We start from the raw sequence: 23644 nt of genomic DNA, 5'->3' as shown, positions 1-23644 counted from the left end.
ATCTAGTTCCCGAACCAGGGATCGAACACAGGCCCCCTGCACTGGGAGCACAGAGTCTTAACCACTGCGACACCAGGGAAGTCCCTCAGGCACCATTCTTTAACCCTCATAGAAATCTATGAAGTACATATTTTTTAGAGTACAACCACATTATAAGTAAACAAAAGCCCATCTTTATATGATAACTTTACCAAAGGTCACAGAGATAATAAACACAACAAATAGTGTGCTGAGCACTTGCTATATGCCAGGACTTCTTCTAAGAGCTTAACATGTGTTGACAGTTTAATCCCATGAGGTAACAGGCATGATTATCCTTCTCATTTTGCAGATGAAGAAAAGGCTCAAAGAGGTTAAGTAACTTGCCTACGATTTAAGCCAGTAAATAAGAGAGCTGGGATTTCAACACAGGTCTAACTAACTACAAAACCCAGGCCCTTCCCTCAATCTGATTCTTCTCTGGGCTCAGGGTACTGATCAACACATATTTCAGATAAATAATTTAAAGATGAGGCTGCCATCATCCCCATTTTACATAAGAGGATCAGGGCCCAGAGACCTGAACAGAATAATTGTCCATGGTCATTCAGTTAGTTGATAAGAATAGAACCAGGATACCTGACACTCAGCCCTCTTGTACCCCTATACCACTTGACCCCTGGATGCAAGTGTATATTAACCACAAATTGTTGGTGTATGTTTTCTAGTGCTGTGTAACAAACTACCACAAACCTGGGGACTTAAAACAACACAAACTTACTGTCATATGGTTCTGGAGATCAGAAAGCTGAAATGGTCCTCACTGAACTAAAATTAAGGTATGGGCAGGGCTGTGTTCCTTTGTGGAGTCTCTAGTTTTCTTGGCTTTTTCCAGTATCTAGAATCTACCCACCTTCCCTGTTTCATGGTGCCCCACCATCTTCAAAGTCAGCAATGGCCAGTCAAGTCTTTTTCATGTTGTATCACTCTGATTCTGCTTTCATTGTCACATCTCCTTCTCTGACTCTCCTGCTTCCCCCTTTCACTTATAAGGAGCCCCTGTGATTACACTGGACCCACCCAATAACCCAGGATATTCTCTCCATCTCAAGATCCTTAACTTGATCACATCTGTAAAGTTTCTTTTACTATGTAAGGTCACATATCCATGGGTTCCAAGGATTAGGACTTGGACATCTTTGGGAGGCCATTATTCTGCCTAACATGGCATACTGACCTTTAGGATTTTTTACTTATTTAACATTATAATTTAAAAAATTTATACCTATATTAGTTTGTCTTCATTAAGTTAATAATGAGTCCTTGAAGGAGGCTGCTATTTGGAGTGTCAAGTTCTCCTCTCACAAAGAGCAGACAAAAATTTCCTTACTTGTTTGGCAGGAGGCTCCTAACCCTCTAGGAGAATTCTAAAGTTGGAAGGTCCTATCCCACAGCCACACTTCTGGACTGTATGATGTTTACCACCATTACCAGTGTCCACAGGGAACTGTCTGTGTCATCCTTGTTGTGCAGCACTTCCTTCACAACCCACTACGGTTTCCCCTTCTGAGAAGTACCAAGACAGGTCACAGCTGGAAGGTGGAAGGTAGAACCCAGGTGGGTCATATAGAATAGGAGCAATGCAAGATGAGATAGATTTGAATAGAAGGAATCAATGGCCATAAAAAGACTATTGGAGAGAGACCTTCGAGATGGTGGAGGAGTAAGATGTGGAGATCACCTTCCTCCCCACAAATACATCAGAAATACATCTACATATAGAACAACTCCTACAGAACACCTACCGAATGCTGGCAGAAGACCTCAGACTTCCCAAAAGGCAAGAAACTCCCCACGTACCTGGGTAGGGCAAAAGAAAAAAGAAAAAACAGAGACAAAAGAATAAGGACGGGACCTGCCCCTCTGGGAGGGAACTGTGAAGGAGGAAAAGTCTCCACACACTAGGAAACCCCTTCACTGGTGGAGACGGGGGGCAGGGGTGGTGGTGGTGGGGAAGCTTCGGAGCCACGGAGGAGAGCACAGCAACAGGGGTGCAGAGGGCAAAGTGGAGAGAGTCCCGCACAGAGGATTGGTGCCGACCAGCACTCACCAGCCTGAGAGGCTTGTCTGCTCACCTGCCGGGGTGGGTGGGAGCTGAGAGCTGAGGCTCGGGCTTTGGAGTTCAGATCCCAGGGAGAGGACTGGGGTTGGCTGCATGAACACAGCCTGCAGGGGGCTAGTGTGCCACAGCTAGCCAGGAGGGAGCCCGGGAAAATGTCTGGAACTGCCTAAGAGGCAAGAGACCATTGTTTCAGGGTGCATGAGGAGAACGGATTCAGAGCACCACCTAAATGAGCTTCAGAGATGGTCACGAGCCGCAGCTATAAGCGCAGACACCAGAGATGGGCATGAAATGCTAAGGCTGCTGCTGCAGCCACCAAGAAGCCTCTGTGCAAGCATAGGTCACTATCCACACCTCCCCTCCTGGGAGCCTGTGCAGCCCGCCACTGCTAGGGTCCCATGATCCAGGGACAACTTTCCCAGGAAAACACACAGCACGCCTCAGGCTATTGCAATATTGTGCTGGTTTCTGCCATCACAGGCTTGCCCCATATTCCATAACCCTCCCTCCCCCCGGCCTGAGTGAGCCAGAGCCCCCAAATCAGCTGCTCCTTTAACCCCATCCTTTCTGGGTGGGAACAGATGCCCTGAGGAGACCTACATGCAGAGGTGGGGCCAAATCCAAAGCTGAACCCCAGGAGCTGTGTGAACAAAGAAGAGAAAGGGAAATTTCTCCCAGCAGCCTCAGGAGCAGCGGATTAAATCTCCACAATCAATTTGATTTACCCTGCATCTGTGGGATACCAAAATAGAGAATGAATCATCCCAAAAGTGAGGCAGTGGACTTTGGGAGCAACTGTAGACTTGGAGTTTGCTTTCTGCATCTAATTTGTTTTGGTTTTATGTTTATCTTAGTTTAGTATTTAGAGTTTATTATCATTGGTAGATTTCTTTATTGATTTGGTTGTTCTCTTCCTTTTTCTTTTTTATATATAAATATATATATATTTTCCTTTTTCGCTATTTGTGAGTGTGTATATGTACGCTTCTTTGTGTGATTTTGTCTGTATAGCTTTGCTTTTACCATTTGTCCAAGCGTTCTGTCCATTTGGGTTTTTTTTTTTTAGTATAGTTTTTAGCGCTTGTTATCATGGGTGGATTTGTTTCTTGGTTTGGTTGCTCTCTTCTTTTCTTTCTTTTCCTTTTTCTTTTTTGAATTACTTTTTAATATTTTTATTTTTAATAATTTTTAATAATTTTTCTTTTAATAATTTTATTTTATTTTCTTTCTTTCTCTCCCTCTCTCTCTTTCTCTCTCTCTCTTTCTTTCTCTCCTTCTTTCTTTCCTTTTTTCAGTCTTGGTGTTCCAGCCGGTGTCAGCCCTGTACCTCTGAGGTGAGAGAGCCAAGTTCAGGACATTGATCCACCAGAGACCTGCTGGCTCCACGTAATGTCAAACAGCAAAAGCTCTCCCAGAGATCTCCATCTCAATGCTCAGACCCAGCTCCACTCAACGACCAGCAAGCTACAGTGATGGACACCCTATGCCAAACAACTAGCAAGACAGGAACACAACACCACCCATTAGCAGAGAGGCTGCCTAAAATCATAATAAGGTCACAGAGACCCCAAAACACACCCCCAGATGCGATCCTGCCCACCAGAAAGACAAGATCCAGCCCCACCCACCAGACCACAGGCACTAGCCCCCTCCACCAGGAAGCTACACAACTCACTGAACAACACTTAGCCACCAGGGACAGACACCAAAAACAACAGGAACTATGAACCTGCAGACTGTGAAAAGGAGACCCCAAACACAGTAAGTTAAGCAAAATGAGAAGACAGAGAAACACAGCAGATGATGGAGCAAGGTAAAAACCCACCAGGCCAAACAAATGAAGAGGAAATAGGCAGTCTACCTGAAAAAGAATTCAGAGTAATGATAGTAAAGATGATCCAAAATCTTGGAAATAGAATGGAGAAAATACAAGAAACGTTTAACAAGGACTTTTAGAAGAACTAAAGAGCAAACAAACAATGATGAACAACACAGTAAATGAAATTAAAAATTCTCTAGAAGGAACCAATAGCAGAATAACTGAGGTAGAAGACCGGATAAGTGACCTGGAAGATAAAATAGTGGAAATAACTATCACAGAGCAGAAGAAAGAAAAAAGAATGAAAAGAATTGAGGACAGTCTTAGAGACCTTCTGGGACAACATTAAACACACCAACATTCGAATTACAGGGGTCCCAGAAGAAGAAGAGGAAAAGAAAGGGACTGAGAAAATATTTGAAGAGATTATAGTTGAAAACTTCCCTAATATGGGAAAGGAAATAGTCAGTCAAGTCCAGGAAGCACAGAGAGTCCCACACAGGATAAATCCAAGGACAGACATGTCAAGACACATATTAATCAAACTATCAAAAATTAAATACCACAAAAAAATATTAAAAGCAGCAAGGGAAAAACAACAAATAACATACAAGGGAATCCCCATAAGGTTAACAGCTGATCTTTCAGCAGAAACTCTGCAAGCCAGAAGGGAGTGGCAGGACATATTTAAAGTGATGTAAGGGAAAAACCTACAACCAAGATTACTCTACCCAGTGAAGATCTCATTCAGATTTGACAGAGAAATTAAAACCTTTACAGAAAAGCAAAAGCTAAGAGAATTCAGCACCACCAAACCAGCTTTACAACAAATGCTAAAGGAACTTCTCTAGGCAGGAAACATGAGAGAAGCAAAAGACCTACAATAACAAGCCCAAAATAACTAAGAAAATGGTAATAGGAACATACATATCGATAATTACCTTAAATGTAAATGGATTAAATGCTCCAACCAAAAGACATAGACTGGCTGAATGGATACAAAAACAAGACCCATATATATGGTGTCTACAAGAGACCCACTTCAGACCTAGGGACACATACAGACTGAAAGTGAGGGGATGGAAAAAGATATTCCATGCAAATGGAAATCAAAAGAAAGCTGGAGTAGCAATTCTCATATCAGAAAAAATAGACTTTAAAACAAAGACTATTACAAGAGACAAAGAAGGACACTACATAATGATCAAGGGATCAATCCAAGACGAAGATATAACAATTGTAAGTATTTATGTACGCAACATAGGAGTACCTCAATACATAAGGCAAATGTTAATAACCATAAAAGGGGAAATGCACAGTAACACAATCACAGTAGGGGACTTTAACACCCCACTTTCACCAATGGACAGATCATCAAAAATGAAAATAAATAAGGAAACACAAGCTTTAAATGACACATGTGACAAGATGGACTTAACTGATATTTATAGGACATTCTATCCAAAAACAACAGAATACACTTTCTTCTTTAGTGCTCATGGAACATTCTCCAGAACAGTTCATATCTTGGGTCACAAATCAAGCCTCAGTAAATATAAGAAAATTGAAATCATATCAAGCATCTTTTCTGACCACAACAATATGACACTAGATATCAATTACAAGAAAAAAACTGTAAAAGAACCAAACACATGGAGGCCAACAGTACACTACTGAATTACCAAGAGATCACTGAAGAAATCAAAGAGGAAATCAAAAAACACCTAGAAACAAATGACAATGAAAACACAGCGACCCAAAACCTGTGGGGTGCAGCAAAAGCAGTTCTAAGGGGGAAGTTTATAGCAATACAATCCTACCTCAAGAAACAAGAAAAATCTCAAATAAACAACCTAACCTGACACCTTAAGCAATTAGAAAAAAAGAAGAAAACATACCCCAAAGTTAGCAGAAGGAAAGAAATCATAAAGACCAGATCAGAAATAAATGAAAAAGAAATGAAGGAAACAATAGCAAAGATCAATAAAACTAAAAGCTGGTTCTTTGAGAAGTTAAACAAAATTGATAAACCATTAGCCAGACTCATCAAGAAAAAAAGGGAGTAGACTCAACTCAATAGAATTAGAAATGAAAAAGGAGAAATAACAACTGGCACTGCAGAAATACAAAGGATCAGGAGAGATTACTACAGGCAACTATATGCCAATAAAATGGACAACCTAGAAAAAATGGACAAATTCTTAGAAAAGTACCTTCCAAGACTGAACCAGGAAGAAATAGAAAATATGAACAGACCAATCACAAGCACTGAAACTGAGACTGTGATTAAAAATCTTCTGACAAACTAAAGCCCAGGACCAGATGGCTTCACAGGCGAATTCTATCAAACACTTAGAGAAGAGCTAACACCTATCCTTCTCAAACTTTTCCAAAATATAGCAGAGGGAGGTACACTCCCAAACTCATTCTACGAGGCCTCCATCACCCTGATACCAAAACCAAAGATGTCACAAAGAAAAAAAACTACAGACCAATATCACTGATGAACATAGATACAAATATCCTCAACAAAATACTAGCAAGCAGAATCCAACAGCACATTAAAAGGATCATACACCATGATCAAGTGGGGTTTAGCCCAGGAATGCAAGGATTCTTCAATATACACAAATCAATCAATGTGATACACCATATTAACAAATTGAATGATAAAAACCATATGATAATCTCAATAGATGCAGAAAAAGCTTTTGACAAAATTCAACACCCATTTTTGATAAAAACTCTCCAGAAAGTAGTCATAGAGGGAACCTACCTCAACATAATAAAGGCCATATATGACAAACCCACAGCCAACATCGTTCTCAACGGTGAAAACCTGAAACCATTTCCTCTAAGATCAGGAACAAGACAAGGTTGTCCACTCTCACCACTAGTATTCAACATAGTTTTGAAAGTTTAACCATGGCAATCAGAGAAGAAAAAGAAATAAAAGGAATCCAAATCGGAAAAGAAGAGTAAAACTGTCACTGTTTGCATCCTAAAGATTTGGTAAAGTAGCAGGATGCAAAATTCGTGCACAGAAATCTCTTGCATACTTATACACTAACGATGAAAAATCTGACAGAGAAATTAAGGAAACACTCCCATTTACCATTGCAACAAAAAGAATAAAATACCTAGGAATAAACCTACCTAAGGAGACAAAAGACCTGTATGCAGAAAACTATAAGGCACTGATGAAAGAAATTAAAGATGATACAAACAGGTGGAGAGATATACCATGTTCTTGGATTGGAAGAATCAACATTGTGAAAATGACTATACTCCCCAAAGCAATCTACAGATTCAATGCAATCCTTATCAAACTACCAATGGCATTTTTCACAGAAGTAGAACAAAACATTTCACAATTTGTATGGAAACACAAAAGACCCCAAATAGCCAAAGCAATCCTGAGAAAGAAAAACAGCTGGAGGAATCAGGCTCCTGGAGTTCAGACTATACTGCAAAGCTACAGTAATCAAGATAGTATGGTACTGGCACAAAACCAGAAATATAGATCAATGGAACAGGATAGAAAGCCCAGAGATAAACCCACGCACATATGGTCACCTTATCTTTGATAAAGGAGGCAAGAATATACAATGGAGAAAAGACAGCCTCTTCAATAAGTGGTGCTGGGAAAACTGGACAGCTACATATAAAAGAATGAAATTAGAACACTCCCTAACACCATACACAAAAATAAACTCAAAATGGATTAAAGACCTAAATGTAAGGCCAGACACTATCAAACTCTTAGAGGAAAACATAGGCAGAACACTCTATGACATAAATCACAGCAAGATCCTTTTTGACCCAGCTCCTAGAGAAATGAAAATAAAAACAAAAATAAACAAATTGGATCTAATGAAACTTAAAAGCTTTTGCACAGCAAAGGAAACCATAAACAAGACGAAAAGACAGCCCTCAGAATGGGAGGAAATATATACAAATGAAGCAACTGACAAAGGATTAATCTCCAAAATTTACAAGCAGCTCATGCAGCTCAATACCAAAAAAACAAAGAACCCAATCCAAAAATGGGCAAAAGAGCTAAATAGACATTTCTCCAAAGAAGATATACAGATTGCCAACAGACACATGAAAGGATACTCAACATCACTTATTATTAGAGAAATGCAAATCAAAACTACAATGAGGTACCACCTCACACAAGTCAGAATGGCCATCATCAAAAAATCTACAAACAATAAATGCTGGAGAGAATGTGGAGAAAGGGGAACCCTCTTGCACTGTTGGTGGGAATGTAAATTGATACAGCCACTATGGAGAACAGTATGGAGGTTCCTTAAAAAACTAAAAATAGAACTACCATATGACACAGCAATCCCACTACTGGGCATATACCCTGAGAAAACCATTAATTCAAAAAGAGTCATGTACCACAATGTTCATTGCAGCTCTATTTACAATAGCCAGGACATGGAAGCAACCTAAGTGTCCATCACAGATGAATGGATAAAGAAGATGTGGCACATATATACAATGAAATATTACTCAGCCATAAAAAGAAACGAAATTGAGTTATTTGCGGTGAGGTGGATGGACCTAGAGTCTGTCATACAGAGTGAAGTAAGTCAGAAAGAGAAAAACAAATACCGTATGCTAACACATATATATATGGAATCTAAAACAACAAAAAAATCTAAAACAAAAAAAATCCTTCTGAAGAACCTAGGGGCAGGACAGGAATAAAGACGCAGATGTAGAGAATGGACTTGAGGACACGGGGAGGGGGAAGGGGAAGCTGGGACGAAGTGAGAGAGTGGCATGGGCTTATATATACTACTAAATGTAAATAGATAGCTAGTGGGAAGCAGCCACATAGCACAGGGAGATCAGCTCGGTGCTTTGTGACCACCTACAGGGTTGGGATAGGGAGGGTGGGAGGGAGACGCAAGAGGGAGGGGATATGGGTATATATATATATGTATAGCTGATTCACTTTGTTATGAAGCAGAAACTAACACACCATTGTAAAACAATTATACTCCAATAAAGGTGTTAAAAAAAAAAAAAAAGACTATTAGACAACCAGGTAATCAATACTCCCTGGCAAGATGTAGAGTATTTCCATTATCCTAGAAAGTTCCTTCATGCGCCTTCCAATAACCCTTGTGCTGCCTTAAGGCAGCCACCGTTCCAATTTCTATTCCCATAAATTAGCTTTTGAACTTCATATAAATGGAATCATACAATATGTACTCTTTTGTTACTGACTTCTTTCACTCATATAATATTTTTTATTCATGTTATTATATTTATCAGTAGTGTATACTATTTTATTTCTGAGTGGTAGTACATTTGCAAATATACCAAAATTTATGAATCCTTTCTCCTGTTGATGGATCAATTGTTTCCAACATTTTTCTATTATGATTAAAGCTGCAGTAAGCATTCTTGTTAATGGAAGGCCACTGGACTGACAATCTCTTATCTCAAAGGGCCCCAGGTAGTAGTACCCCACATTTTAGTTAGCACAGTAGGGAAGTATGTAAGTAATGGGGGAGACCTGGTACATATGCCACTTGAACAGTTGTATCTGAGGTCAGATACTTACAAGAAAACTTCTTGAACTGGTCCTTAGACTTCTTGAAGGTAGAGAAGTAACAGAAATACAGTAGGACATTCTGAATGGAGGAATGCAGTTGCTTGTGCTACACATTTGATAGGTGAATCATTTGCTGTGTTGGTAGGAGATATAGTAATAGAAGAATACTTCCTATACCTGGCGATATTTTCCATTTGCCTGTCAGTCTGGAGACCACTGAATATGGACTTGGAGGGCTTTCGACTCCTCCAAAACCAAAAAACAAACTGAGGGTCAATTGCTAAAATCATGGCATTTAGAGTAAATTATCAATGACAAACAATTTGACAAAAGAAAAGTTGGTTGATGGAGTGCATGAAGTGCCACATTGCAAAGGATCTACCATCAGGACAATTTGGAATAGAAATGCAGGATAAGCAGTCTAGCCTACCTGGTACAAAAGTTGAATGAAAGCACCCCTCAACCATTTGGAATTGCTGAAGCCCCTGTGTTTTCAGGTAATTCAGGGAATGGGGAGAGCCCCTAAAAAGAGAACTTCTTACTAATAGGGTTATGAGTTCTAGAATAATTCATTAGTAAAATAAATGAGACATAACTGTGCCCCCATTTTATGGAGCAGTTTATATTTGTGACATTAATAATGACAAGTTACTTTGCACTTCCTTTATTTTTGGATCTTCCTCCTTTACTGTCAACAGCAGAAACAGCTGGGTGTCTTAAGATAACAAAGAAGGTAGTGAGATTATGAGACTTGAAATAGCCAGTGTATGAAGAGAGTGACTGCAAGCCCAGGTAGGCAGAACCAGTCCCCTCAGAGGACAGTGGGCCCCAAACATTGCCAGAGGGGCAGTACCTCATGTGCTCAGCACTTGACGTGCATTCTCTCACCTAATCTTCACATTTTCAGATGAGAAAACAGAGACACACAAATGAAATCACTTGCCTGAGGCTTACTCAGCAATAGGAAGAGCCAGGATTGTACCCAGCTGTGCTCACAATCACTATGCCAGCTGCTTTGTGATCCCAAGGCTGATGGTTTCCTCCAGAAGAGCTCTCTGGTCAGGTTTGCCAATCTATTTGTGAACTCCAATTCACCCAGGAGTTTTTTGGTTTGGTTGCTTTTTGGTTAATGGTTTTTTTAAGCTGTAGATGAAGAACTCCATCTCTCTCAGGGTTTAATATAGCAGCACATTAACTATTCTGGCTGGCATTTCTAATAGTTCCCTGGGTAGCAGGCCTGTGTCTGGGAAGCAGCCAAAAACTGAAGCTCAGAACTTATTTTCAAATTCCCAAGGACTAAAAACACTCTCTGGCAGGCTTGAATGCTACCAAATCAAGTACTGTCAAATGGTTGTTCTTGAGTGTCAATGCTTAAAGCTCATAATTCTCCATGTATCTAAATAATAATTATTTAATTATATTAGGGGCAAGTACTTCTTCCACTTCTTCTTTTTGTACTTAACGCTTACTTCATTATCCAAGCTTCAGCTCAAGTCCATCTCCTCCTCCTAGTAGATGGAATCCACAGGGTTCTCTCCCTTCTCGGAGCACTCGTAGCCCTTCCTCTCTTGTCCCACTCAGTTGAAAACACATGAATTATTCCCAACTGCATTATCTATCACTGTTGAAATAGCAAAATTAGTAACGAGGGAAGAAAATTAAAAGGATAACCAAATTGAAAGGTATTGTTTTTAATTGTTATAAATTGGTCCCCAAATAGGCCTGTGGCCTTAGAATGTTCTTTAACCTTCTAAAAGGGACATTTCTCCACTTGCTACGTTAAAAGGTGAGGCAGATGATGAAGTGAAGGGGATAGAAACCATGATGTGCTTCAGTTCAACTTACTGAGCTTAATGGTAGGATAGTCAGCTGGAGAAATGTACATGTTAGAAGGTTAAAGAACATTCTAAGGCCACAGGCCTATTTGAGGGCCAAATTGATTTGTCTGTCTTTGATGATGCCCCCAGTTACTTTTCTTGAACTCATCCTAGTACCAGGGGCCTAGGACTCACACCTTCCCCAGTTTCTTCTCCCTGCCCCCTGCGTCCCTGTTTGGGGGGTCTATGTGAGTGTCCTCCCATAATCTAGCCAGCCTTCCTCTAAAGGATTAGCATGTGGTCACTGAACTCCAGACAATTTGAGAGTTCCCTGCTCTCTGCAAATAGATCTCCCAGACAGTGTCCTTTGGCCTAGCCTAGATTCCTCCTGCACTGCTCTCCACAAGGAGATGTGGACTTGAACCATGTTTCTACATCATGACCAAAGAGTTCTCAGGACTGCTCACCAGCCAAATTTAGCTCTCAACTAAGCCAAATCCCCCTGCTCTGGCATGTCTCACACTTTAGTTATCAGATCAGGTATTAAGACTTGACCCTCCCCCTCCTACTGAATGCTCTAAATTGATGGGAGACCAAATAAATTTTGTATACCAACTGTATCCAAGTAAAGTCACTATATACAGGCATATCTTGGAGATATTACGGATTTGATTCCAATCCTCTGCAATAGAGCAAATATCACAATAAAGCAAGTCACACAATTTTTTCTGGTTTCCCAGTGCATATAAAAGTTACATGTAGTCAGTTAAGTATGCAATAGTATTGTACCTAAGAAAACAATGTATATAGCTTAATTTTAAAGTACTTTATTGCTAAAAAGTGCTAAGCATCATCAGAGGCTTCAGCAAGTCTTAATCTGTTTGCTGGTGGAGGGTCTTGCCTCAGTGTTGATGGCTGCCAACTGATCAGGGTGGTGGTTGCTAAAGTTTGGGGTGGCCATGGCAATTTCTTAATATAAGGCAACAATGAAGTTTGCTGCATCACTTTACTCTTACTTTCATGAATGATTTCTCTGTAGCATGCAATGCTGTTTGATAGCATTTTACCCACAGTAAAACTTGTTTCAAAAAGACCTCTAATAAGAGAGTCAGCCTGTCCTTTGAAGCTTTGAAGCCAGGCAATGATTTCTCCTCTCTAGCTATGGAAAGTCCTAGATGGCATCTTCTTCCAGCAGAAGGCTCTTTCATCTACATTGAAAATCTGTTTAGAGGAGCCACATTCATGAATTATCTTAGCTAATCTTTTGGATAACTTGCTGCAGCTTCTACATCAGCACTTATTGAGTCACCTTGCACTTTCATCTTATGGAGATGGCTTCTTGTCTTAAACCTCATGAACCAACCCCTGTCAACTGCAAACTTTTCTTCTGCAGCTTCCTAACCTGTATCAGCCTTCACAGAATTGAAGAGAGTTAGGGCTTTGCTCTGGATTGGTCTTTGGTTTAAGGGAATGTTGTAACTGGTTTGATCTATCCAGGCCACCAAAATTTTCGGCATATCAGCAATAAGGCTGTTTCGCTTTTTTATCATTCATGTGTTCACTGGAGTAGCACATAATTTCCTTCAAGAACTTTTCCTCTGCAGTCATGACTTGGCTGTTTGGCTCAAGAAGCCTAGTTTTTTCAGCTTTCAACATGCCTTCCTCACTAAGCTTAATCATTTCTAGCTTTTGATTTAAAGTGAGAGACATGTGACTCTTCCTTTCGCTTGAACACTTAGAGGCCACTGTAGGGTTATTAATAGACCAAATTTCAATATTATTGTGTCTCAGGGAATAGTGAGGCTTAGGGAGAGAGACAGGAGAATGGCTGGTTGGTGGAATAGTCAGAATACTCACAACATTTATCAATTAAATTCACTATCTTATATGGGCACAGTTCATGGCACCTGAAACAATTACAACAGTAATACCAAAGATCACTGATCACAGATCACCATGACAAATATATAATAACAAAAAAATTGAAATATCGTGAGAATTACCAAAATGTGACACAGAAACATGAAGTAAGCAAATGCTGTTGGAAAAAATGGTGCTAATATACTTGCTCAATGCAGGGTTGCCACAAACCTTCAACTTGTAAAAAAACGTAATATCAGCAAAACACAATAAAGCAAGTACAATAAAATGGGGTATGCCTGTACACTTAATCCAACAGCTGGACTAGGAAACTGAAGTTCTACAGAAATGTCTCTGGATGTGTGTCAGGGGTGAGGGCAGATTCCCTGAAACTGCTGCAATCAATCTTATCAACAACTGCAATTTCTGGAAAAATAAGATGTTGGGGGGAGTGGTCTACGTAGGAGTTGGTGATGGTGGTGTGTGTGTCTGTGTGTGTCCTATCATGTAAAGGTACCTGTACTGGACTTTTTATGAAGACCAAGGTGGATAAGGTCCCACATGGGACCACAAGACCAAAGTCAGAATATGAATCTGAAAGAATGTGAAACACTCAGGGAAAAGTGGAAAAGCACTGTCACCAAGCAGAAAGAAGGCAACATCTGAGGTCAACGAAAGTGGGACTCCAAGCTCCGGCTACTAGCACTGCAAGTCCTCTATATCTCACCTGGTATATAGAGTCTGGCCTCCCCATTGGGCAGGCTGTGAAGAATAGCTCATTGAGTGATGATTATATGGCCCCATCTGAATGCTTGTTATGGTAAGTTGGAGCCAATAATTGTTCAAATGGCCCATGTTTTTTATTCGTATCATTTCTCTCCCCTTTCCAATTTTCTTCTCCAGAAGTGTCTGCACTTTAAGATTGCTAAAGAGGGCAATATTTAAACCAGGAATAAAGTGTATGAAGAAAGCATTGGGGGAAGAAACTTTGGGACATTAAATCCTACAGGTAAAATTTTGCTATCCTAAAGAGGCTTTACTCCTCTCGATATTCCACATATATATAGCCAGACTTCTCAAAACACTCTTTATAAAAATACTATTGAAAAAAAAATACTATTGAAGAACTGCATGTTCAGCATTACCTAATTTCCTCATAAATCTCTTGTCTTTTAATAAGCTAAGTGGCTATTTGCTGAATTTCCCTGATTTATTGGTATCTTTTGAGGGCTGAGGATATATCCAGATACTAAGTGATTAAATGTGGATGAAAATGGTACATCACCATAATAATGACAGAAAAGAGAATCGTGACTAGGCATACAGAAGACCTCACAGAGATGCATGTCGACAGCTTCTTAAAAGGGCAGGCTCCAGAGCCGCAGAGAAAACTGCACCATCAAGCTAGTTTTTACAGGAAAATCTTCCCAGTTCCTCTCATTGGAGGTGCATTCCACAGGGACTACGGCCCCCTCAGAACTCAGTTTCAAGAAGCAGTGGGAACTTCAGGCCGCCGACTAAACTGAAGGGAATCCTGGATCCTGTATTCACTTTAGCCACCAAACTATGACCTGCAAAGGATATTTCAACTTTTCTGGCACCTGCATTCTTCAACAGTTAATCAAAGGCAATCCCTGCTGAGGACAGTCATCATAATACCCTCTTTTAAAACAAAACACTTTGATTTAACAGAACGTTATGGAGGCACTACAAAATGAAAGATTATGTCACAGGTCTTTTTTATAATTGTTAAAGCGCCACCTGCTGGAAATACTGATCTTACATACTAATTCTCTGTGAGACACTGGTATCAGAAAGATGAGAAATGTTAACTACTCATCCACAAAAGAGAACCTAGATTCAAAATGCAAATAACAAAAATGGCTCCAGCAAAGCCCTCTCTTCTTACAGTGTTACCACAGTCCAATTGCACAATTTATTACCCCTATACAACACTAGGGAATGACATAGCAACTCTATTATATTATTCAGCAGGATTTTTTTTTTAATGGCACGAATATCTACAAAAAATATAGAAAAATCAATATTGCTCTAATAGGCTGAGAAAGAATTTATAGGAGGTTTTCAACTTAAGAACGTGTTGTGTTTCAAAAGCTTGTGTGTCGGGCTTCCCTGGTGGCCAGTGGTTAAGGATCCACCTGCCAACGCTGGGGACATGTGTTTGAGCCCTGGTCCGGGAACCCATATTCCACGGAGCAACTAAGTCCGTGCGCCACAACTACTGAGCCTGTGCTCTAGAGCCTGTGAGCCACAACTACTGAGACCGTGCACCACAACTACTGAAGCCCACACACCTAGAGCCCGTGCTCCTCAACAAGAGAAGCCACCGCAGTGAGAAGCCTGTGCACCGCAACGAAGAGTGGCTCCCACTCGCCGCAACTAGAGGAAAGCCAGTGCGCAGCAACAAAGACCCAATGCAGCCAAAAATAAATAAATAAATAAATAAATAAATAAATAAATAAATAAATAAATAAATAAAAAAGAAGCTTGTGTGTAAGCCAGATGTTTGAAAACATATATTCCATGAAAGTGGTATTATGCAGGCTGGTTAAACTGACAGTCTTCACAACTTCCTTAAACCTTGCACAGCCTTGCAGTACTATTATTTAGTTGCTGAATGTCATTCATAGCATTGCTTCTTTGGAACATTATTCTGAGTTTTAATTTGGGATGCCCAGATTGGAACTCCTCTGCCCCTTTCCAAAGGGAGCAAGCAAGGGGAAACACCAGGATTAAGGGTGATGGGTAGAAAGAGAGCAGGGTAGGATAACTTACTCCCTACAGACATGTATCTGCATAAAAGGCCTTACTTTAGATCAATCTCCCCTTAAACGTTCTGAACTGAGACCAAAGACAAAGTTCATTTAATAATCACTCAAGAAGTAAGATGAGCAAAGGACTAGAAAGATGCTAAAAGGCTGTTGACCTGGAAGAGCTCAACCCGTGGTGAGGAGAGGCAGGTAAACAGCAACACCTCAATTCAATAAGTGCTACGAGGAAGGGCCCTGTGAACCTAGAGGAGGTGGGGGACCCAGCCCAGATGGCCTAAAAAAGGCTTCATAGTAGAGATGACATTTGAGCTTAGCCTTGACAGACATGTGGGATATTGTCACCTGAGATTCTCTACTTCACCACTATCCCTATATATACAAGTTTATTATTAAGCAAGATATTTTAAGAAATAATCAGTGTATTAATCAAACTGGAAGTCTTCCCCAAAAGGCGAAACATTTTAACATAATCTTTTTCCATTCACTGACAGTTGTTAATGGTAAGGAGTGAAAAACAAACATCAGTTTTAATTGGCTGCAGGAAGTGAAAGGTTATTTCACTCAAAAAGGTTTTTTAAAAAACCCATTAAGGTAATTCAAAATTTTTAAATGTTTATTCCAGCAAATGATCTGGGAGCTTACTCTGATTTCCCCTCCATTCTGGCAGAGCCCCAAATAGATAGGTTTGCTTCGCCTTTAGAAGACATGATTCTGAAAAGTTGGATATGAGGAAATCTTGAATATATTAGGTCATTTAAAATCCACAAGGGGAATTAAGTAATCAAAAAAACCACACAGTAAATATATTTCCATGAAATCAAAATCTTTTAATAATATGAACACTTAACCCTCAATTTCTTTATTATATTTTTACCTAAAAAAGTTTACATACAGAGTTTTTGTAAAGTGTCATACTAGTAGTTGATATCATAATGATGCTACATATTAATACTCTGTATTGAAGAAGTATCATAAAAATCTCATGGCACATTATTTGCTAAGAAGTAGCATAATAACAATTGGGAGAAGGTTCCTAGGTTTACTGTACTCTACTTTACGGCTTCTATGGTACTCACAGTTGTATCCCAGGATTTCTCAGGTACTGCCCCACCCATGTTCCCAACATGTGCAATCAGTCACCAGACCTCACCTAGTGGCCTAAAGGCCATGAGGCTTGTACAAGGACAATAACTGCCTCAGCAGGACAAAACTCAGATGCCTCCAAATGAGGAAACCTACTCCAAAACCATCCTGGGCTGCCCCTCCTCCTGACTACCCAGCCCAGCCTGGACAGCCTGCTTTCAGGCTCTGTCCTGAGGCTGGCTCACACCCAGGTATCTATCCAATCTTGCTTTCCTACTTCTACCTCTAAGACCCCAGTGTGGGCCCCACTCCTTGTCTCCCTGACACTAATAGGTATTGGCCCTCAAACACACAGAAACACAACTCTGGCCTTGGCTTCTGCCCTATTTTGGAATGTCTATTTTTGATACATTATTTTGTATTCCTTTGTAAAATCTAACCACTGGATCCAATCCAATGTTACTGAGTATTCACTCTGAGTCTGATAATTTTCCAAGTATCCCAAGGCAGTAAGTTCTGCTTTATCCAGGTGACAGCTTCCAGCTTCCCAGGAAACCCCAGGTGTACGTGTGTGCCTTCTTCTCCAGCTACAAGACTGCAGAGTGGGCCTCCTGGAGGTTCTCCTCAAGCTTCAGTCCCAGGTTGTCGATTCCAATGCTGGTGACTGATGGCATGCTGCTTTCAGCCGGCTCTGCATTGCGTGTCGGGGTGGAGCAGTACAGAATGAACCCCACCATGATGACGGTGAAAGAGAGGATGTAGAGTCCTGAAAACTAGGAGGAGATAATAGGCTATGGACAGTGTTTCCTCACATACACATCTTTGCTGCTGCCTTTTGTCAACGGAGATTTGAGGGTTACCTTCTCATAATTTTTTTTTCTGAAAGTTGCCCAAGGAGATGCTAATGACCAAAACCGTCCTGTGTGTGTGTACTGGTGAATGTGTGAGCTCTGCCCACATCACCCACCATATTAGCCAACTGGATTCTTGGATGTTTAGGAAATGGACTTTTGCCTTTCTCTGTGATAACCCAGCTGCATCCCACCTCACAACTAGTCCCACTTACTTAGTGGAGAGACTAAAATTTTAGCATGGTACCATGAGAGACCCAGATTCAGACCCTAGGCACAGCTTACAACACTGGTGTGAAACAATAAGAAAACAGAATGGTTTGGAGAAGGAGAAGAGAAAGAAGATGAGAGAGAAGAAAAAGTAAGACACACTCCCAGGCTTCCCTGGTGGTTCAGTGGTTGGGAATCTGCCTGCCAATGCAGGGGACACGGGTTCGAGCCCTGGTTCGGGAGGATCCCACATGCCACAGAACAACTACGCCCGTGCGCCACAAATACTGAGCCTGCGCTCTAGAGCCCGTGAGCCACAACTACTGAGCTCGCGTGCTACAACTACTGAAGCCCACGCTCCTAGAGCCTGTGCTTCGCAACAAGAGAAGCCACCGCAATGAGAAGCCCGCACGCCGCAATGAAGAGTAGCCCCCACTGGCCGCAACTAGAGAACAGCCTGCACACTGCAACGAAGACCCAATGCAGCCAAAAATAAGTGAATAAAATAAATTAATTAAAAAAAAAAGACACACTCCCAAAGGTAGAAGGAAAAAATGAAATGGGTTTTGAAATGAGTATTAAGTAGATTACAGTCATCTCCAGGTATGGGCTTCTATGGGTCACTGTTGGCTTCAACATATTAATGTTTCATAGATGCTCAATTACTTCTTAACCTTAAACCATTAGAACTTTTTAAGGAATGGAATAGCCACAGCCCTCCTCAAAGCTGGAAGGCCTACACTGGATTCAGTGATGATGCAAAGCCAGTGATAATGTCAACCGGAGCAGCAGCCAAACTAATTTCCTCCACAGGTTTCATTCTTGGATCCAATCTCAGCACAGCACCCAGCACATAGCTGGTATTGAATAAATGTTTTTTTTGGGGGGAAAAATGATTCAGAAAAGATTAAAGGGAGTTAAAGCTATGTAGAGTACCCTAAACTTTTAAAGTCAGTATCATGAAGGTCAATCATGCTCTCCAATAGAATGTTCACTGTTACCTGTGGGAAAACCTAAGTAACTTATTCAAAACATGTCCTGTTGGGTTTGGTGGTTTTAAATGTTTATAAGAAAAAAGTATCTTTTTCCTCTTAAGAAGGCACATGATTAAATGGAGGCACCTTTATTAGAAGAGAGAGACTCTGAGGGAGTGAGATAATAAGTCTCCTGAATCAGAGGCTGTTTTTTAAATTTTACCCTTTGTGTCTGGATCTATACAGGAAATTTCTTGTGGCTACTCTGTTCAGTGAGTATTTACTCAAGATCAATCCAGAGGAGGCAGAGTCTGACACCAATGAATACAGAAATTGTTTAATGTCTTTTTCAACTGTGTTTCAAAATATCAGAGCCAAAGTTATTTTAGATACTATAATTTCTTTAAATTAGTGACATATTGAACTTATGATTCTGTCTTTAAAAATTTCTTCTAAGATCCTAGATATCATCATTATGCTCTGAATGATTTCCCACCTCTGTAATTTACTCTGAAGATCACAGCAGACCTCCTCTTTGCTCCAGAAGTCTTGAAACAGCCTTTGACCAAAAAGAATAAAATCTGATATGGTTATGAGTGAGCTGCTAGACATTCAGGGACAAAGAAACATAAAGCAAAAGAACTGCAAAGGAACTTATAGTTTGCATGTTCCACTTTTGAGAATAATAGTATGAGTCATGTGGCCAAAAAAAATGACACAAAAGAAGGCTTTTTCTCATTAAAGTTAATACAGTTAAAAAGCAAATATCTACATTAAGGGATCTTATAATAGTCAGGTAGCGACAAGTGTACTTTCACTTTGAAGCTTTTATTTCTTTAACCTTACTTCCTCCTTGGACATTATTTTACTAATAAGGGAAAAGTAAAAGTTAAACTACTAAAGCTACCTCAATATGTTTAGTTTAAAAAAAAAAAAAAAAGCACAGGTAAGAGGGGTCAAATGTTATACTGCAGAGCTCTCAAGCTTTCTCTGGGTATGGGTAGCCATCAACTGGCCTTGAACTGCAGAATAAAAACACCATGGTCCCCTAGTGGTGGCCATGTGAAATGCAAGAACAGCACCACAGAACAGCTAACTCACTTTTTTAAAACTCACTTTTAAGGCCCACTTTGTACCCCTTAATGATTGCTATCATAGAAAAAAAAAATCTAGGGCTGTCAGGATCACTTCCCTGATTCACTTTGACATTTGTTACTTTTTAATGATGCCACCAAAAAGCTATAAATACTTCTTCAGTCTTAGTTCAGGAATACCTTAACCAGCAAGTTTGCCAAGATAACAGCTGGTTCCTGTGACATGTAAAAGCAAAAATGGTTTATGTTTCTTAAGCAGAAATTTCTGAGAACACACTGAACTAGGCATTGTGAGTTCCTGGCCAATTCCTGGGAACAGTGTAAATCAGTGCCAAGCAATTTCCACCCAGATACAAAATTTTATACGGATAAAGAAATATAGTTGCTATCCCCAGCTAAAACCAAAATTATCAAGCAACAGCCGACATTCTAACTATTTGTTCAAATGACTGTAATAGCAGCCAAGTCAACAAGCTTTATACTATGGAAAGATGGATTTCTTTCTTTTTTTTAAAAAATAAATTTATTTGTTTATTTATTTTTGGCTGTTTTGGGTCTTTGTTGCTGCATGCGGGCTTTCTCTAGTTGCAGCAAGCAGGGGCTACTCTTCGTTGTGGCGCGTGGGCTTCTCTTGTTGCGGAGCACGGGCTCTAGGTGCACGGGCTTCAGTAGTTGTAGCTCACGGGCTCTAGAGCACAGGCTCAGTAGTTGTGGCACACGGTCTTGGTTGCTCCGCGGCATGTGAGATCTTACTGGACCCGGGCTTGAACCCGTGTCATCTGCATTGGCAGGCAGATTCTTAACCACTGTGCCACCAGGGAAGTCCCAGAAAGATGGATTTCTAAGGCAGTAGTTCTCAAAGCAAGACTCTTACAATAACACTAACATGCTATTTGCCTGGAGTGAGAGTGTCCAAAGAAATTCTTGTCAAGAAGATGAGAAGGTTTCATTTTGGGATCTAAAATCTTAAAGAAATCCATTACTTCTTTTAAACCAAACAAGTGTTCTGATTTGAACAAGATCTATTTGCTCACCTTATAGCCAAACAGAAAGAGTCCAAAGAAAAGACTGTAGAGGTCAGCTGTCAGGATGCCCAGGTTGACAGAAGTGGCACTAGTGACTTTAATCACCAGTGGCATGAAGCTGTACAGGCAAAACATACAGAGGGCAAATGCTACAAACAGCAGGGCTGTGAAAAAAATGGAATATCTATTGTTATAGGAAGAAACCAAAAGTTAAATGTGCTGTGCTTTTAAAGCTTGACTGATATATAAAATTCCCTGATCCTTTAACATACTATCCACAAAGCCCCTTGTTAACAGTAAGCATTGCAAATGAGACATACAAAGCTCTCAGGAAAAAAATAATAACAAGATGTGATGAAGAACTTAAAAAATTCAACAGAGTGTTAGATGATCAAGGCCATAGAATCTTGCTTATGGTGTAAGTCAACAGCTCTTATCACCCCATGTTATCCACGTGCCCAGGGCAGAGAGATGCCAATGATAAAAGGCGTCATGGTTGGACATGATTTGTGTGGTTGAATCAAAATAAAGTATTTTTAGGATATCAAAGATAGTCGTTAGGGGCTTCCCTCATGGCGCAGTGGTTGAGAGTCTGCCTGCCAATGCAGGGGACACGGGTTCGAGCCCTGGTCTGGGAAGATCCCACATGCCACAGAGCAACTAGGCCCGTGCGCCACAATTACTCAGCCTGCGCGTCTGGAGCCTGTGCTCCGCAACAAGAGGGGCCGCGATAGTGAGAGGCCCGCGCACCGCGATGAAGAGTGGCCCCCGCTTGCCACAACTAGAGAAAGCCCTCGCACAGAGGCGAAGACTCAACACAGCCAAAAATAAATTAAAAAAAAAAAAAAAAAAAAAAGATAGTCGTTAGGCCCATTATCTTGTGTACATCTCATAAGAGCTAGTCATGTGGGTTCTGAGAGATAACTAGTTATAGCAGTTATCTCTGCTTCACAACCACTTCCCCAACCTCGCTCAACACACACACACACACACACACACACACACACATACACACACACACAGAGGCAATCTAAGTTATTTACTTGAATAAAATCATCCAAGCACGGTAAATGAATTTCAATGACATTTCATGTAGTACTTAATTTCTTTCCACGCATCATTAAATAAGGTTCAAATCTTTCTTATCAGATGAGAGTAGCTATGGAACGTGGTGGTGATGACACACCATCAGATTATTCAGGTTAATACTTCACAAATTACATCAAGCAGACAACCTTCACAAGAAGTCTGCAAACTCGAGATACAGATCTAGTTGAAAGTTAGTGTGACCAAAGGTCAGTCTTGTTCAGAATTCCTAGTAAAGAGAGGCTATTCCTGAAGGTAAAGATTAAGGATTAACTTTTATGGGGGGGTTTATTTACAAGTTCTCAGAGAAAACTCAGTGTAAACCACTATAGTTCTCTGTGTACTAAATTACTCTGTGATTTTATATAAAAATGTCTAAATAGTATTACTAAAATGAAGTATTTATTTCTTGATGTGTGTCAGTTAGGGGAAAGACTAACAAGAATTATTATGTATGTACATACCAATTTTCCAGTCCCAGTGAATGCCGGCAATATCCTTATATTCCACAATCAATCTGTGATTAAAACAAGAGGTCACAGAGAGATCTTTATACTACTTTTCACTATTTTATAAGCAATTAAATTGCTTCAAGCTTTAAGTACTTCAAGGTGATTAATTATGTTGACTTTTGAATTTTTCTTAGAGTATAAAAATAACTATCTTTAATTAAAATGACAAAGAATAAAACCCAGAGGAGTCCATAAACACATGTTTGACACACTTAGAAGCACTCTACAGGAGGAAAACATGGCACTATGTGTTCCCTTTGAACAGGAAGTTAATATTTTCTAGGAATAATTGAAAAATAGAGTCTTCACTGGTGATATAAAGTCTACCACGTTATAAGCAGGAATCAAGCCTCACACATGTATAAGAAAATGAGGCATAATTCTTAATGTTTCAAAAATCTTCTAATAGATATTTAGCAAGTTACTGATTTCAAATGTGAATTTGGGCCAAATAAACAATGAATATTAGTAGCTGGAACATAATCATCTATGACATATTTGCTTATATTGCTTTTAGGGATAAGTTTAGAATCTTACAGCTGTATGCCACTGATAATTGTTCCAAACAAGCCCACCATTCCTAAAAACTCCTGTCTGCTCAGCTTCTTCACGATGTATTCTTCACACACATTAGAAACAGCATAGAGGGAAGCCCCAAGAAGGACCAAGATGTCACCAATCAGTACATCACTACCTATAAGGAGATAAGCCACAAAAAGGAATACATTTGTCACTAGGAAAAACTTTCCAGCTTGCTTCCAGGAGTTTATCTGGCTCATATTTATTTAAGTAAGATTTTACAGAAGAAGAAACCCTGATTTTTAGAAGTTTAAAGACTCTTG

The 23644-nt window shown here is 40.1% G+C and overlaps 1 protein-coding gene across 7 annotated transcripts in view; it reads right to left on the bottom strand.

The window, feature by feature from the left end:
- SLC35F2 (solute carrier family 35 member F2) overlaps nt 1-23644 on the bottom strand; it is a 117701-nt gene that overhangs the window by 22833 nt on the left and 71224 nt on the right. For 4 of the 7 annotated variants that reach the window (XM_082409509.1, XM_082409508.1, XM_082409507.1 and 1 more), the window contains 4 exons: nt 23340-23496; nt 22755-22807; nt 21214-21368; nt 16770-17823 (listed from right to left, as the gene is read on the bottom strand). In XM_082409509.1, the coding sequence (XP_082265635.1) occupies nt 17638-17823; nt 21214-21368; nt 22755-22807; nt 23340-23496 (551 nt within the window). In that variant the 3' untranslated portion in view covers nt 16770-17637. Of the gene's footprint in view, nt 1-1784; nt 1840-2114; nt 14747-16769; nt 17824-19581; nt 19645-20831; nt 20959-21213; nt 21369-22754; nt 22808-23339; nt 23497-23644 lie in introns of those variants that run through there. The other 3 variants (XR_014249966.1, XM_082409510.1, XM_082409511.1) reach the window with 3 other exon arrangements.

The sequence above is a fragment of the Balaenoptera physalus genome (assembly GCF_965194825.1).
Source record: "Balaenoptera physalus genome assembly, chromosome: 10".
Lineage (NCBI taxonomy): Eukaryota > Metazoa > Chordata > Mammalia > Artiodactyla > Balaenopteridae > Balaenoptera > Balaenoptera physalus.
This window is presented reverse-complemented; position numbering and strand designations above follow the sequence as displayed.